This window comes from Oryctolagus cuniculus, chromosome 18 (genome assembly GCF_051225735.1).
Source record: "Oryctolagus cuniculus isolate XC-2025 breed Fujian yellow rabbit chromosome 18, ASM5122573v1, whole genome shotgun sequence".
Classification (NCBI taxonomy): Eukaryota; Metazoa; Chordata; class Mammalia; order Lagomorpha; family Leporidae; genus Oryctolagus; species Oryctolagus cuniculus.
The window spans coordinates 11,241,931-11,258,593 of NC_142884.1; the positions used below are offsets into that span (position 1 = coordinate 11,241,931).

The following is a 16,663-nucleotide window of genomic DNA, read 5'->3' on the forward strand; positions in this document are numbered from 1 at the left end:
GTGGCAGCAGCTGCCCAGCCCTGTCTTTGGCCTGTTCTCCACGGAGAGGCCTCCAGGGCTTCCCCTGTATCCTGGGCAGCTCCTCTTGTCCCTGCCTGCCATTTCCTTAAGGAGCCCCCTCTTCTCCGGGTTCAGGTGTTTGGCACAGAGTTTTGCAAGCCACCAAGACAGGCTCTGAGGCCAGATGGGGACGGACAGACTCCCCTGCGAGCCAAGAAGCCCTTGGACAGCACGGCTGTAGCCTCTGTGGTGATCCCCATGCCGGTGCCTGTGGCTCTGGGGAGCCGAGCCCTGGGGAGCCTGGCCAAGGTGGGGGCTCACCCCTGCTGCCTTTCTGCCACCCTTCCCAGCTTTTGGCGGAAGCCTTGGGAAAAACCCAAACCCCACACCCCAGAAAGTCCTGACACTGAAGAATTCGGGTTGCACATTCGCTCAGTCATTCCATGTTCACTGAGCCCTCTGTGCTGGGCCTGTGCTGGGGCAGCTGGGGACATAGCACTAACCGGGACAGCCTGGCTCCCAGTCCCAGACCTGTCCCAAACAGTGACAGTCCAGAGTGGGCAGGGCTGGTGGAAGAGGATTTCTGGGGGAGCTCCGAGGGGCTCCTGATCCAGCCTGAGGAGATCAGGGAGGGCTTCCTGGAGGCGGAGCTGTCAGAGCTGAGTCCTGGGGGATGAAGAGGAATAAGGCCAACAGGGGTGGAGATCTGGTGATCAGTGATCACGCTGTGGGGCCTCTCTCAACTGTACGAGGACCCCATGGGACACTTGTGTTGCACTCGTGCTGGGTGTTTGGGCCCAAAGATGCCCTGGTCCCGCGGGAGCTGCTTTTGCCACTTGGTCCCCTGGCCCACGCCCCCCGGCCCCACTGGGTAAGTGCTGGCCACCAGAGCCCACACCGTCCTCCCACGCTTCCAAGATCCCCAGCCTCGGGCCTCCTGGGGCTTCAGCCGTGGAACGTCCCCGCACCTGGTGTCTCGGGTCTGGCTTGGGTGTGGCAGCGGGGCAGAGCTGCCCAAGGCCCTGCTCGGCCCTGTTTGCTGAGGGCTCCGGGCGTGGCCACATCCTCTTTCCCTCCGTCCCCTTTTCCGGCCTGTTTGCTGACCTGAAGACCGACTGCTGTAGTGAATGCCTGTGGTCCCCAACTCCCTTCTCCAGGGACAAGAGAAAGACGAGGAAGAAAGGGACGGCAAGGAGGGCGGCCAGCACAGGAAGCGGAAGAAGCGCCCCCAGTCCAAGGCGCTGCTCATCCCTCCCCAGCCCTCAGCCTTCAGGGCGCCGAGCCCTGGGGGCCACCAGAGCTGCCTGCGCTCTCCGGTGTTCCTGGTGGACCGCCTCCTGCAGGGCCTGTTCCAGTGCTCCCCCTACACGCCGCCTCCCATGCTCAGCCCCATCCGGGAGGGCTCCGGGCTCTACTTCAACACGCTCTGCTCCACGTGCCCCCAGGCTGGGCCCAGCCAGCTCAGCAGCTCCGTGCTGGGTGAGTAGGGCTGGGCTGCTCCCTCTCGTGCTGCCCAGGCCCCTCTGCCCTGGACCGCTGCCGTGCGTCTTTGTAGCATCTGGTCCGGTGGCTCTCTCTGGCTGTGGGGTGCTTGGCCTGAGGGTCCCACTGCTGCCCGGAAGTACCCCAGAGCCATCTGGGACCAGTAGCCCTGGGTGCTTGGAATTGTATAGCTGGAAAGAAAACAGAGACCGTTTACCCTGACCATCTTTCTGCCTGCTCATCTCAACATCATTACTGAGATCCAACACATACACGTCAGCCATGTCGCGTGTGACATGTGGCGGGGATCTGGCACAGTGGTTGAGATCCCAGCGGGGACACCTGCATCCCACATCAGAGCACCCGGGCTCCAGGCCTGGATCTGCTGATTCCAGCTTCCTGCTGCTGCTCCCAGGAGGGGGCGGTGATGGCTGGGGCACCCGGATGAGGTTCCCAGCTCCTAACTCTGGCCTGGCCCAGTTCTGGCTCTTTCTGGCACTTGGGGAATAGACATCTCTGTCTCTCTCTCTCTCTCTCCCTTTCCTTACCACTCAAATAAAATGAATAAAAAATCCCATTTTTGAGGATATCTACAAGCGTGTGCCCCTCCCCATACAGTCTGATTGTAGAGCATTGTCATATCCTGGAGGAAGCCTGAACCCTCTAGAAGTCACCCCTGCCCCGTATCCCAGCAGTCCGGGCCCCAGGCAGCCTTGCGTCTGTGTTGCTTCTGTGGGTTGGCCGGAACTCGAGTTGTACAGCGTGCGGCCTTCCACGTCCGATCATTTCACTTAGCACAGTGTTTCCAGGGTTCGCCTCTGTGGTGGCAGGTGCCAGAGTTCGTTCCGCCGCAGGGACGGACCACGTCTGGTCTGTCTGCTCTTGCGTTGCGAGGCGGAGAGCCTTGTTTCCACATGGCGGCGGTGACGGAGAAGCTGGGAAGAGCCTTCCTGCACAGGCGTCTGCTGTGGATGTGGGCTTCCTCCGAGTCACGTGACCACTGTCTGCGTCACCGCTTCCCCGACACTGGCAGCATCCGCGCCCCACCAGCCACGTGTGAGGGTCTTGGTTTCCCCACCCCCTGGCCGATACTTGTCGCTGCCTGGCTTTTTGCTGTAATCAGCTTAGCAGGTGTAAAGTAGTATTTCATTGTGGTTTTGATTTGCACTTCCCTGACAGCCAGCGATGTTGGGCTCCTTTCCACTGTGTGTATGTTCTTAGAAGTGTCTGGACCCTGCCCTGTTTCTTAACATGGAGCGACCGTCTCTTTATCACTGAGTTCCAGGAGTTCCTTATGTTCTGGATGCAAGCCCCTTCCCAGATCCCTCTCCCATCCTGTGGGCTGCCTTTTCATCTTGTTGATGCTATCACTGTGGTCCAAAAGTTTTAGATTTTGATATATTTTTCCTTTTGTCACTTGTGCTTTTGGTGTTAAATGTTCAGATTTTTCCTGAAATGTAATTCACAAACAGTTACTCCAAGGTTTTCTTCTAAGAGTTTTATGACTGACTCTGTCGTTTAGGTCTTCACTGCATTTTTAAGTTATCTTTTGTATATGGTGTGAGGTAGGGATATTCATTGCTTAGGGTGTGGCTATCCAGCTGTTCCAACACCATTTGTTGGGAAGATGATTCCCATGGAACTGTCTTTGCACTCTTGTTGACAATCCTAAGTGTATGGGCTTATTATTGGGCTTTCAGTTCTGTCCCATTTTTGTCCTTACGCCAGTACCACACTTTTTTAAAAAAAACTATTTACTAGCTTTTATTTGTTTGAAAGGTAGAAAGAGACAGAGGTCTCCCATCCACTGGTTCACTCCTCAAATGCCTGCAGCAGCTGGGGCTGGGCCAGGCCAAAGCCAGGATCCAAAAGCTTCTTCCGGATCTCCCACATGGGTGCAGGGGCCCAAGCACTTGGGTCATTTCCCACTGCTTTCCCAGGCCACCGCAGAGAGCTGGATCTCAAAGCAGCCAGGACTGAAACCGGCGCCCACGTGGGACGCTGGCGCCGCAGGCCCCCAGCTCACCATGTGCAGCGCCGGCCCCACAGGCGCAGGCGCCCCTCCTGAGCACCACGCTGCTCTGCTCGCTGCATCTCTGTGACTGGTTGAGATGGGAGACGTGAGTCCTCCCACGCTGTCCTTCCCTCTCAGGGTCGGAGCTCCCGAACCCATGCTTCTTCAGACTTCAGGACTAGTAGGGATTCTCACAGCTGGTTTGCTAAGTCTGTGTGTCAGCCAGGGGAGTGGCTGGCCTAGCCTTTCTACCCATGAACATGATGTCTTTCCATTTACTTAGACCTCGCTCACTGTCTTTCAATAGAGTGTTTCTTAGTTTTCAGTGAATCTTAAGCATCTTTTGTTAACAGCTATATCTAAATATTTAAGTCTTTTTTATTCTATTGCGACTAGAACTATTTTTTAATTTCATTACTGGTGTGTAAATATGGCCACTACTGGGGTCTAGCACTGTGGTGCAGCAGGCTGTCACCACCTGCAAAGCCAGCATCCCGCACGGGCACCAGTTCAAGTCCCGGCTGTTCCACTTCCAACCCAGCTCCCTGCTAATGCATCTGGGAGAGCAGCGGAAGACAGCCTGAGTACTTGAGCCCCTGCCACCGTGGTACATGGGAGCTCCAGATAGAGTGTCAGGCTCCTGGCTTCAGCCTGGCCTGGGCCTGGCTGTTGCAGCTGCTTAGAAAGTCAGGCAGCAGATCGAAACACTCTCTGTCTCTGTCGCCCTCTTGTCACTCTGCCTTTCAAATAAGTAAATCTTTTTAAAAGATGTTTATTCCTGGTTTGTCAAATAATGATTGATTTTTATACTAATCTCATGCCTTGTGCCCTTGCCAAACCCAGTTAGTAGTTTTGAGTTTTTAAAATAGGTTCCTTAGAATTTTCTATATACCAGCCATGTCATCAGCTAACAGAGGGAGCTTTACTTCCGTGTTTCCAATCTGCATGTCTTCTACAACTTTTTCTTGGCTGATGGTCCTGGGCGGAGCCCCGTCATGCTTTTGGAAAGAAGTGGCAGGGCAGGGCAGGTGTCCTCGTCTTGTTCTTCCGAGGCTCTTGCCCCTGAGCAGTCCTGAGCAGTCCGCTGTCCCTCTCACTGGGGTTTCCTCACACGTCAGCAGGTTTCGTCCTCACTCGGCGTTTGGAATGTTATCTTCGACTTTCAGCTTTTTGTCTGGATGTGGGTCTCTCTGTGTTTACACTACTTGGCGTTTATAGAGCTTCTTGGATGTGTATATTGTAGGTTTTTTTTTTAAGACTTAGGCATTTGAAAGGCAGAGTGATAGAGGGGGAGAAACAGAAGGGTATGGGTGGAGGGGTGGGGAGGGAGAGAGAGAGAAAGAGAGAGTCTTCCATCCACTGGTTCATTCCTCAGGTGGCCACAATAGCCAGGGCTGGGCCAGATGGAAGCCAACAACCAGGAATTCCATCCTGGTCTCCCACATGGGTGGCAGGGGCCCAAGTATTTGTGCCATTTATCTACTGCCTTCCCTGGCGTGTTAGCAGGAAGCTGGATTGGAAACATAGCAGCCAGGACTTGAACCAGCACTCTGATAAGGGATGCCAGCATTGTAAATGGTAGCTTAACCCACTGTGCCACATTGCCCCTATTTTTTTAAAGTATTTATTTACATTTCATCTACTTGAGAGGGAGAGCAGGAGAGAGAGAGGGAAAGAAAGATCTTTCATCCTCTGGGTCACTCCTCACGTGCCCACAACTGTCAGTTCTGGGTCAGACAGAAGGCAGGAGTCAGGACTCTCAGGCTCCCCGTGGGAGTGGCGGGAGCCCGAGGACTTTGGCCATCGTCTGCTGCCTTCCAGACGCATCAGCAGGAAGCAGTATTGGAAGCAGTGTGATGGAACATGAAACGGGCTGCAGGCGTCCCAGATGGTGGCTTAGCCTGCGCCACCTGCCAGCCCCAGCCATTGTCGTTGAGATTTCTTCCTCTCCTCCCGCTCTGGTCTTCCCAGTACACACAGTGGCTGCGCTTCATTGTGTGCTGTGTTTCTCCGGGGCTTTCTCCACTTTGCTTCATTCTTTTCCCTGTTGGTCAGAATGCATTATATTCATTGATCTGTGTTCAGTTTGCTGGTAACTTCTTCCTCCCAACTCCAACCCATTTTGGTTACTTTACTTTTTTTTCTTAAAAAAAAAAGATTTATTTATTTGAAAATCAGGGTTACACAAAGAGAAAGGGGGGGAGAGAAGGAGAGGGGAAGAGAAAGGAAGGGAGGAGGAAAGTCTTCCACTCACTGGTTCACTCCCCAATTTGCCGCCATGGCCAGAGCTGCGCCGATCCAAACCCAGGAACCAGGAGTTTCCTCCAGGCCTCCCACATGGGTACAGGGGCCTAAGGACTTGGGCTAACTTCTACTGCTTTCCCAGGCCATAGCAGAGAGCTGGATCCAAAGTGGAGCAGCTGGGATTTGAACTGGCGCCCATATGGGGTGCTGGCACTGCAGGCGGTGGCTTTTACCCACTATACCACAGCACCAGCCCCACGTGATTAGTCTTGAAAGTGTGTTAGTCTGAGCTGGCGCCACGGCTCAATAGGCTAATCCTCCACCTTGCAGCACTGGCACATCGAGTTCTAGTCCCGGTCGGGGTGCCAGATTCTGTCCTGGTTGCCCCTCTTCCAGGCCAGCTCTCTGCTGTGGCCCGGGAGTGCAGTGGAGGATGGCCCAGGTCCTTGGGCCCTGCACCCCATGGGAGACCAGGAGAAGCACCTGGCTCCCGCCTTCGGATCAGCGCGGTGCGCCGGCCGCGGCGGCCATTGGAGGGTGAACCAACAGTAAAAGGAAGACCTTTCTCTCTGTCTCTCTCACTGTCCACTCTGCCTGTCAAAAAAAAAAAAAAAGTGTGTTAGTCTGAAGCTGTGTGGCCCAGGAGGCTTTAGCGAGGTATCTGTCCGTGACCCCTCATGGAGCCTGCCTCCACCAAGGCGAGCTGAGGCGCTGAGGGCTGCTCTCCACTGTTTCCTAGATCAAGGGGACAGCTCTTTTGGCATCTGTGTGGTGAAGGACGACTCCAAGATCAGTATTGAACCGTGAGTTGGAACAGTGCACCTGGGGCTCCCTAGGAGAGGTGCTAGGTTCCCCTTGTCTGTGTATGGGAGGCCCCACCATTGCTCTGTCCACATAGGCACCGCTGGCTGCAGAGGGCCAAGCGCCCAGGCAGAGGGTTCTAGGCAGAGTTGGTGGTAGCTGAGGGCAAGGCTTGGGCATGGCACTCCCCATCCTAGACCCAGAGCAAGGCACTGGGGCCCAGAGAGACGGCAGCACCAGAGCGGGGAGCAAGGTGCGAGTGTCCCGGAGAGGCCTCTGAAGCACCCACGCCACACCCAGGGTGTCACACACCTGACACGGAGATGCCCCTGCCTCTGCTGCATCTCCAGCCCCAGTCACCTGTCCGTCTCATGCACCTGTGTGTGGCCTGGTTTCAGACACATCAACATAGGAAGCCGGTTTCAGGCTGATATCCCGGAGCTGCAAGACAGGTCGCTGGCTGGAATCGATGAGCACGTGGCATCTCTGGTCTGGAAGCCGTGGGGCGATGTGATGACCAACCCAGAGACACAGGACAGAGGTGGCTGCGGCCCTGGGCGGGGTTCCGAGGCCCCTCCGCCCCCTCTCCACCTGACCAAGCAGCAGTGTCCCTGGGGCAGGGGTGGGGCTTGGGTGCTGGCTGCAGTCAGTGCACCTTGCTCCTCCCACCCTGTGTCCTGCATCCCTGTGTCCTGGGCTGCATCCGAGCAAGTGCGTGGCCAGGGCTTCCGCCGCTCCTGCTCGTCCCAGCCGCCCCCAGCCTGCCCCGCCCCCGGGCCAGTGTGTGAGGGAGGGGGGAACGAGGAGCCCCACCGGCTCCTGCTGACTCCCTGCGTCTCCTCTTCCCGGGACCCACAGTGATGGAACTCTGCAATGTGGCCTGCTCCAGTGTGATGCCAGGAGGCGGCACCAACCTGGAGCTGGCGCTGCACTGCCTGCACGAGGCTCAGGGCAGCGTCCAGGTGAGGCGGGGCCCTGACTGCTCCCTGTGCTGCCCGCCTGGGGCTGGGCTTGCAGCCACTGAGAGCTCGGGACACCCTGCCCCTTCCCTGGTGCTCCTGGGAACTGAGCATAGGGGCGTCCACACACAGGCTCAGTCACTGCCTCCCGGAGCCCCAGCAGGGGCGCAGCGTGTGGGGGCCGCCCGCTAGCGCCGGCTCAGGTTTGTGTTAATGTGCTTGGTGTATTGAGCTCTATCTTCTGATGAAAACCCCTCGAACGACACTTCTGGTGCCACGTGAACGCCTGTGCCGCTGCACGCCCCTCCTCACGTGCTGAGCGGTTTCCAGCTCTGGGCGCTGGGACGAGGTCAGGGACCGAGGGTCCAGTGTGGCCTTGCTCTCTGTGGAGCTGGGAGGCGGTGCCTGGCACGTGGTGGGTCTGCAGCAGGATGATGGGTGCTCATTACTGGGTACTCACTGGCTGCCCGTGCTGGCGCAGGCACGCGTCGGTTACAGCTCCACCGTCTCCATCCTGGAATCCCTCATGCTTTGGGGACAAGGGGCCTTGGGTTTTCACCTGACCGGGGCTCCGCTGGCGAGGGAGACAAGGTCCCTGCTGTCACGGGGCTTCCACGTTAGGAGAGTCGAACAGGAAATGCATCCTAGAAAGTGGTTAACTGACAGCAGCAAGTGCTGTGGAGAAAGTGAAATGGGGGCTCTGGGCCGGGCTGCCCCTCCCGGTGCTGCCGTCTGGTGGAGTAAAACCCTGTGCCAGAGTTAGCTCAATGGCCTTGAGAAAGTCTTGCTAAAAACGGCCATGTCAGCTGCACTTGCCCTGTGCAGTGATGTCACTCAGTGCCCCAGACAGCTCCCAGGCTGGTGGCCCTGGGCGTCAGTGACCCCAGCTGGGCTGTGTTTTGCAAATGAGTGAAACTGCACAGGTGGTCCTCCACCCCATCATTTCTGCCTCTGGGAGTGGCCCGCACCCCTCTCATTCCAGGTTGCCCTGGAAACCCTCTTACTCAGAGGACCCCAGAAGCCGCGGACTCACCCGCTCGCCGACTACCGCTACACAGGTGACTGGAGAAGGGCGGCTGGGACAGCTTGGGCCCGTCAGAGCCCCGCCTCTGCCCTCTGCCTTGGGCTCTTCCAGCCACACGGGGGTGGCGTCCTGGCCAAGGCAGCGGAGCTGGGCTCAGACTCAGCAGTTGAGCCCACCGTCCCCGGGGCCGGGCAGCGCGGCCCTCACCTGCCCTGCGAGGTGTTGGCGGCTGCCGGGTGGAGACTGCAGCGGCAGCGCGGGGTTTGTGAGGACCGATCCAGGCCAGCGTGGCCGAGTGCGAAGCGGCGGCGGCGGCAGCAGGGAGGTGCCAGGCCCGTGGTGGCAGAGGGCAAGCGTCCTCCCTGTTGGCCTTGTTCTCCGTAGGCTCGGACATCTGGACCCCCATAGAGAAGAGGCTCTTCAAGAAGGCGTTCTGTGCCCACAAGAAGGACTTCTACTTGATCCACAAGACGGTAAGGCGGGCGTGGCCGCTGCACACAGGCCTCACCCAGGAGCTGAGCGAGCAGGGCCCGAGGACACCACCCCACCCCACCCCGCCCGCATGGCTCTGCTCGTGACAGCCCCTCGTCTCCAGGGCTGTGACTGACTCCAGGCGGTGTGGGGAGTAGGCGCCCAGTCCTACAAGAGCGCTGGTTCAAGTCCCGGCTGCTCCCTGCTAGTGCAACTGGGAAGGCAGCAGGAGTGGCCCAAGTGCTGGGGCCCCTGCCACCCACATGGGAGACCCGGATAGAGTCCAGGGTCCTGGCTTTGGCCTTGTCCAGCCCTGGCCATTGAGACTTCCAGGGGCAGTGAACCAGCAGATAGAAGATCTCTCTCTCTCCTTCTGTCCTCTTTCTCTGTTATCCTGCCTTTCAAATTGATAAAATATATCTTTTTTAAAAAAATAAAAAAGAAGACTTACCAAATGCGTTCCCCTGCCCCACACCAAGTCCTGCACGCAGCTCCTGACGCAGTAAGCACCGCCGCCCCAGTGCTCACCGGCGTTGCTGCCGGGCAGCGTCTGCGCGCACATGTACCGCTGAAGGGGGTGCCGGCATCCCATATGGGTGCCAGGTTCTAGTCCCGGTTGCTCCTCTTCCAGGCCAGCTCTTTGCTGTGGCCCGGGAAGGCAGTGGAGGATGGCCCAAGTGCTTGGGCCCTGCACCTGCATGGGAGACCAGGAGGAAGTATCTGGCTCCTGGCTTCGGATTGGCGCAGCGCCGGCCATAGCAGCCATTTGAGGAGTGAATCAACGGAAGGAAGACCTTTCTCTCTGTGTCTCTCTCTCACTGTCTATGACTCTACCTGTCAAATAAAAAAAAAATTGTTATTTATTTGCAGCACAGACACAGAGACAGAGAGCTCTCCTCACTGGTTCACTCCCCACACACCCACAACAGTCGGGACTGGGAACCCAGTCCACGTTTCCCGGGGGGAGGCAGGAGCCCGGTGGCTTGAGTCATCACTGCCTCCCAGGGTGTGATCGGTGGGAGCTGGGGTCAGGTGCTGGAGCGGGGCAGCAAACCTGGGTACGGTGATACGGGATGCAGCTGCCTTAACTGGCATCTTAGCCAATAGGCCAGGACCTCCCCTCCCGGCCTGGTGGGGTTTTGTTGGGTAATACAGCATCTTAACCACATGGAGTTTCTGACGCGTGAGCAGGTCTGTCTCCCCACTTAGGTCGTCGATGATTGCTCCCAGTCCTTAGTGTACAGCTGCTCCACATCTTTTTCAGTTATTCCTCATACTTCTTATTTTCTGATGCAGCTATAAGTTGTACTTATTAAAAACTTCCATTTCTGATGGTTTGTGGCAGGTGCATAGAACTGAAAGTTCAGTGGGTCTGCGGTGTTGGTGCCCAACTCAGGGTTCTGCCACTTTTCTGTAGATGCCATTGGCTCTTCTGCATGGACGCTCATGCCGTCTGCCAGTGAGGACGGTTTTGTTGTTCCTGCCCATCAGCGTTGTCTCCGTGTGATTGCTGCAGCCCAGAAACCCCAGTGCAGTGTCGACTGGAAACGGTGACCTTAGAGGGCAAGCCATCCAGTCTCGACCTCTGGCTGTGGTGTTAGCTGTCGGGTTTGTAGATGCCCTGTCTCATTGAAGAAGCTCCGTCTAGTTTGCTGGGAGCTCATATCAGAACCAGGTGTTGGACATAAGAGGGCTTGCTCAGCGTCTACTGAGGTGTTCACATAGTTGTTCACTTGAGTGGACTACGTAGATGCTTGGATGTGAAGCCAGTGTTGCATTTCTGGAATGAGGTCCACTTGATCGTAGTGCATTGTCCTTTTTATTTGTTCTTGGATTCCACTTGTTAAGGTTCTGCTGAGAACTTTTATCTGTGTTCACAGAAATGTTGGTCTCTAGTTTTCTTGCCTCGTAAGATCTTTGTCAGAGTAATGTTGACCTCAGAGATTCAGTTGCAAAGTATTCCCACATCTTTTTTAGAAAAGTTTGTTTATGGTTAGTTTTACTTCTTCCTTAAATATTTGGTAGTGAAGCCATCTGGGCCTTGAGTTTTGTTTGTGGGAAGGTTTTTTTTTTTAAAAGGATTTCTTTATTCATTTGAAAGGCAGAGTTTCAGAGAGAGAGAGGTCGATACAGAGAGCTCTTCCATCCACAGGTTTGCTCCCTATAGGTTGCAATAGCTGGAGCTGGGCCAGGTTGTACCAGGAGCCTGGAACTCCATTTGATCTCCCACATTGGTGGCAGGGGCCCAAACACTTGTGTCACCTGCTGCTGCCTTCCCAGGTGCATGCGCAGGGAGCTGGATGGGAAGTGGAGCAGCTGGGACTCCAGCCGGTGCCCATCTAGGATGCTGGCACTGCAGGTGCAGCCTAACCCACCACATCACAGCACCAGCCTGTGGGAAGGGTTTTTTTTTTTTTAAGATTTATTTATTTATTTGAAAGTCAGAGTTACACACACACACACACACACACGCACAAAGAAAGAGAGAGAGAGAGAGAGAGAGAGGTCTTCCATTCACTGGTTCACTCCCCAGTTGGCTGCAACAGTCGGAGCTGTGCTGATCCGAAGCCAGGAGCCAGGAGCCTCTTCTGGGTCTCCCACGCGGGTGCAGGGACCCAAGGACTTGGGCCATCTTCCACTGCTTTCCCAGGCCATAGCAGAGAGCAGGATCAGAAATGGAGTAGCCGGGAATCGAACCAGCACCCGTATGGAATGCCGGCACTGCAGGCGGTGGCTTTACCTGCTACGCCGCAGTACCAGCCCCTGTGGGAAGGTTTTGAAGTGTAACCTCAACTTAAGTAACAGACACGGGGCTATTCAGGTTATCCTGTCTTCTTGAGTTAGAGTGAACAGTGCCTGTCAAGGAATCATGCATTTCATCTCGGTTGTTGGCCGCAGTAGCCAGGGCGTCCTGTCAGGGTGCTGCCGCCCTCAGTCCTGACCTTGCTCATCAGCCCGGCCGGAAGTCTACGCAGTTACTGATCTACAGAGTCAGCTTTTGGTTCTGTTGATTTCTCTGTTTAATTGAGTTGTGCTTTGTATTATTTGCTTTCTTCTGCCTGCTTTGGGTTTATTTTTTTTCTCCCTCCCTCTCTCTCTTTTCTTTGCTGCTGTTGGTGGTGGTGGTGGTTGTGGTGGTGGTGCTGTTTATTAAGGCAGAGCCGAGGTTGCAGATGGCAGGCCGCTCTCAGCCCGAAGCAGGTGTGTCTTCTGCGTCAGCACTGTCAGGTGTCGGGAGCTTGTTCCCATTCAGGCGCTCTCCTTCCCCTGCGATCCGACCGTGAGGGACTGGGCTCCGTGTGTCGAGGACTTTGCCGAGTCCTCTGTCACTGCAGTGGGCAGAGAATGCCTTGTCCTTCACTGACAGCGCGGCTAGCCCCGAACGTGGTCCACGTCTTGACTGATGGTTGAGTGCTGCAGAGTGTTCCGCGGTTACTGGTGGAGACCCCACCCGTGTGTCGGTCGCTTCAGGGCGGCTGGGCACGCAGCTGTCATCCCAGCGGCTTGTGTGAGGTCCGTGTCACTGCTGCTGTCGCTCCTCCCGCGTCTGCGCTGTGTGCGAACGTTCTGCTGGTTGTCCTGATTCCTGCACTGACTCCAGTTCCTTGTGTGCTGGGTACGTTTGCATTCCTACTAATGTGGTTCCGCTTTGTTCTCACACCCACATTGTTGCTTTTGAATTGGCTTCTGGGTTTCTGGATGGGACAGGGCAGCTCTCTGCCTGAGGGAATTGCTCCTTATTGCGAGGCCCTGCTCACCTCTGCACCCCATGCCCCGGCTGCTGGGGGCAGGCTCTGTTCCAGGCCCTGTTGGGATGAAGGCTCATGTCCATTCATTCCCTTTGATGGCCACTCCCCGGCTTGGCGTGTGCTGTCCAGCACTGACTGGGGGAACTCCTTCCACCCTGGGGAGCGTCCTGCAGGCGGTGTCCCCCCGGCCCCGCCCCCACCCTGTGCTCCAGGTGGACACTCAGTCTCGCGGCCACCTCAGGCCGTCTGCTCTGCCCAGAGTCCTTCTTCCCGGGCTGTGGCCCAGAAACTCAAGGCCACCAGCTGGCAAGAGGTAGCGAGTTTCCCATTTCGGGCTCCCCTGGCCAGTGGCTGATTTTGCCCCTTTTGCCTCACTGTCTGGAGGGGATGGTTCGTCTGGCCCCTGTTGCTCCGTGTCATGTGGGAGCGTTCTGTGCGGTGTTGTTTCTAAGCCAGGCGGTGCATGTGCCGGCTCCTAGCTTGTGCGCACGCGCAGAGCTGGCACAGACCCCTGGGGGAAAGTGTCTCCGGGAGTACACTCAGCCGCCAGCCTAGCTCCCTGAGAACCTGTGCCAGAGCAGTGAAACTTTTCTGTTTTGTTTTCACAGAAGTTATTTTTAAAATATTTTTAATGCATTTGAGGGGCAGCATGAGAGAGAGAGGTCTTCTATCTGCTGGTTCACTCCCTAAGACTGGGCCAGGCTGAAGCCAGGAGCCAGGAACTCCATCCAGGTCTCCCCTGTGGGTGTCAGGGGCCCCAGTACTTGGGCCTGCTGCCCCCCTGAGACACAGCAAGTCCTCTCCCAAGAAGGGGGCGGCATTGGTCTATGGGGCCAGTCCCAGGGGGCCAGCACTGCTTGTGTCGTCCCCACCAGATCCAAACCAAGACGGTGGCACAGTGTGTGGAGTATTACTATATCTGGAAAAAGATGCTCAAGTTTGACTGCGGCCGGGTCCCGGGGCTGGAAAAGAGGACCAAGCGAGAGCCGGAGGAGGCGGAGAGGCCAGAGGAGAAGGTAGCGGAGGGGCCGGGCGGCAGGGCCCCTGGCAAAGGCCCGCGAGCCCCAGGCCGCCTGCCTCCTCTGCTTTCTGCCTCCGCACAGGCCACTGGCAGCCCTCGGGAGACGCCCAGCCACCGCCCGACGCCCGACTTCAAGATGAAGACCAAGAGCTTCCGGAGGGAGTCCATCCTCAACTCCAGCCCAAACGCCGGCCCCCGGCGGACCCCCGAGGCGCCGGGGAGCGTGGAGAGTCAGGGCGTGTTCCCGTGCCGCGAGTGCGAGAGGTACTGCCCTCTCCCCGCTCTGGGGTCCCTCGGGGCAGCCCCACACTTCCGTCTCTGAGGCCTGCCCGTCCTCTGGCTCTGCAGGGTGTTTGACAAGATCAAGAGCAGAAACGCCCACATGAAGCGGCACCGCCTCCAGGACCACGTGGAGCCCGTGGTCAGGGTGAAGTGGCCGGTGAAGCCCTTCCAGCTGAAGGAGGAGGAGGAGGAGGAGGAGGAGCTGGGGGCCGCCATCGGCCCCCTGCAGTGGTGACTGCTGGCCAGCAGCAGGTCTGGATGGGGCCCTCCAGCTCTGTCCTCCCTCCCTCGGGCCTCCCCCGTGTCTGCGGCACCCCGCACCTGCCCCCCTGGGCCAGCCCTGCGAGCAGACTTGGGGGCCGCGTGGCCACACGCGGCAGACACACAATGTCACCAATGGAGTCCCTGTGGGCGGGGCGGAGCGCTGTTCTCCTTGGGTGATAGTCTCTCCCCGCTCACCTCCACCTCAGAGCGGGAAGACCGGGCAGGGAAAGTTAGGTCTGGGTAGCTCTTAAATCTTAGCCTCGGTTGTGGGGTCCGGTTCCTTTCGTTAGATAAGGCCAAACGCAGAGAATCAGTGGGAAAACATCTCCAGATCGGCCACGGCGGGGCCTCCCTGCGGCGGGGCCTCGTCTTGCGTGACCTGTACGTTGTTACGTGTTTTTGTACGTGTCCCCTTGTAAATCTTATTAAATTGGGTTCGTGAGCAGCTGTCTCTGACTTCCCTGCCGGCCCACCCCCCTGAGGCTGTGCCTGCCCCAGGCCTCGTGGAGGAGCGGCCCGGGGTCTGAGCGCCCATTCAGCAGCTGCTGCGGTCCGTGTGAGGCCCTGCCCGCTCACGCGGCGGGAAGCTCGTGGACGTCCATTTGGGGAGGGGAAGCAGCAGCAACAAACAGGTGAACATGGTGACTGTGGGCCCTGATGCTGGGCGCACCGCTGGCCGTGGCTGACGCCCGGGTCAGCTGGGTCAGGCGGTCCAGTGACTGCGTGAATCAGGGACCCGTGGCGGCCAGCGTCAGTACCTGGCCCCCTCGCGCTGAAGTCCAGACCGGCACGTGGGCAGCTCCCCTGGTGGCTCTGGCCGGGACAGTAGTCTGTGGCACCTCCAGGCCGATCCCTGGCAGTGGGACAGGGGATGACGCGGTTGTGCCGGGGCACTCGGGGTTTATCCCCACCCTAGGTGAGCTCTGGACACCTCCCTGAAGGGCCTCCAGGTGCACTGGTTGCCTATTGCTTTACATCCGACAGCCTAAAACACATGACAGCTTGGTACCGGTGCTGCTTGGACAGGCACGGGACCGAAATTGCCTGTGGCGATCCAGACAGACGTCCGCCGAGGCTGTGGTCCGCACACAGCGGCCGCCACAAGCAGCGGCTCGGGAAAGCGCTTCCTGGAAGAGAGCTGGGCGAGAGGTCGGCCTGCCGTGCCCTGGTCAGTCAACCCCAGCCCCGCACAGCACTGCGCGTGCACACGCCGGTCCCATGCTGGGCGGGGCTCTGGAAAGAAATGGACTCCTGTGCCTCGCAGGCTCAGAATGGGGATCGCGACAGGGCGGGCCCTGCAACCTGACTCTGTAAAGCAGCTTTTCAGAATAGGTTCCCAAAACTCCAGACCCCACAGCTTCCCCACGCTTGCCATTAGGCTGGTACCTCTGATGCAGTGAACAAGCCGATCTGGGCACCGTGTGGCCGGCCAGCGTCTGTGCCCTGACTTCTTGAGGTCAATCCGACGCCACCCTGCACTGAGCAGCCGTGGCCCCCTCGGCTCTTACTAGGGAAGGGGAGCAGTACTAAAAATCAAGATCAAGACACCAGGCAATGCTGGAACCGCCGGCAGGCAGACAGCTTGACTTGCGGCCAGCGGCCAGGTCGAGCTCCCTGCCGGACGGCTGGCCGGGGAAGCCGCCAGGACGGAGGGCCCACGGCGAGAGGGGCCCCCCGCGGCGCCAGCAGCGCCCCACGCTCTGCGCGGCCCCGCGGCTCAGACTGGCGAGTCCGGCCCCTGGGAAACAAGCTCCGGGGGCGACGCCTCTCGTTCTCTGCCCCGTCCCTGCGTCCCCCTCTCGCCTGAATCTCGCACGCGCGGCTGCAGGCGCTCCCATCTGTCAAGCACTGCACGGGCCTCCCGCGCCAGTTTCAGCATCGGCCGGCAGAGGGCGCAAGAGAAAGCAGAACGCTCCCCTTTTTTCCCACTGAGGCCTTTTCGAGTGAAAGGAACCACGCGAGACAAGGCTTAGAGGCGGGACTAAAACACCGAGCAAGAGAACTGTCAAACCCAGGCGTGCGCCGGAAGTTGTCACGTGACAGCCGCCGCTCCAGCTGACCCGTGCCCAACTTCCGCAAGGTGGGGCGGACCCGAGCAGAGAGCGGCTGCTGATTGGTGGAAAGGCAAATACTGCGGCAGCACTTTGGGGGTGGGTCCCTGACGGTGAGGGCTACGATTGGCTAGTGCGGCGTCACGAGGTGGTGGGTGCGGAGCATCCGGAAGAGAGGCGCAAAACAGGTGGCTACGCATGCGTCGAGAGTCACGGGGCGGTGCGCGGCGGCCTGCCGGGGCGTGGCCAGCGGGGAGCGCGCCGCGCTACGAGGTCCCTGATTGGCCAGTGCCAGTCACCT

At 58.2% G+C, this 16,663-nt stretch overlaps 1 protein-coding gene across 1 annotated transcript in view; it reads left to right on the forward strand.

Moving 5' to 3' along the window:
* ZNF541 (zinc finger protein 541) overlaps positions 1-16,553 on the forward strand; it is a 40,942-nt gene extending 24,389 nt beyond the window's left edge. Inside the window, exons 8-16 of the mRNA XM_070062033.2 lie at positions 1,158-1,479; positions 6,480-6,543; positions 6,940-7,082; positions 7,400-7,503; positions 8,483-8,558; positions 8,909-8,997; positions 13,620-13,760; positions 13,848-14,029; positions 14,114-16,553. Of these exons, the coding sequence (XP_069918134.1) occupies positions 1,158-1,479; positions 6,480-6,543; positions 6,940-7,082; positions 7,400-7,503; positions 8,483-8,558; positions 8,909-8,997; positions 13,620-13,760; positions 13,848-14,029; positions 14,114-14,282 (1,290 nt within the window). The 3' untranslated portion in view covers positions 14,283-16,553. The remainder of the gene's footprint in view (positions 1-1,157; positions 1,480-6,479; positions 6,544-6,939; positions 7,083-7,399; positions 7,504-8,482; positions 8,559-8,908; positions 8,998-13,619; positions 13,761-13,847; positions 14,030-14,113) is intronic.
* The last annotated feature ends 110 nt before the right edge of the window (positions 16,554-16,663 follow it).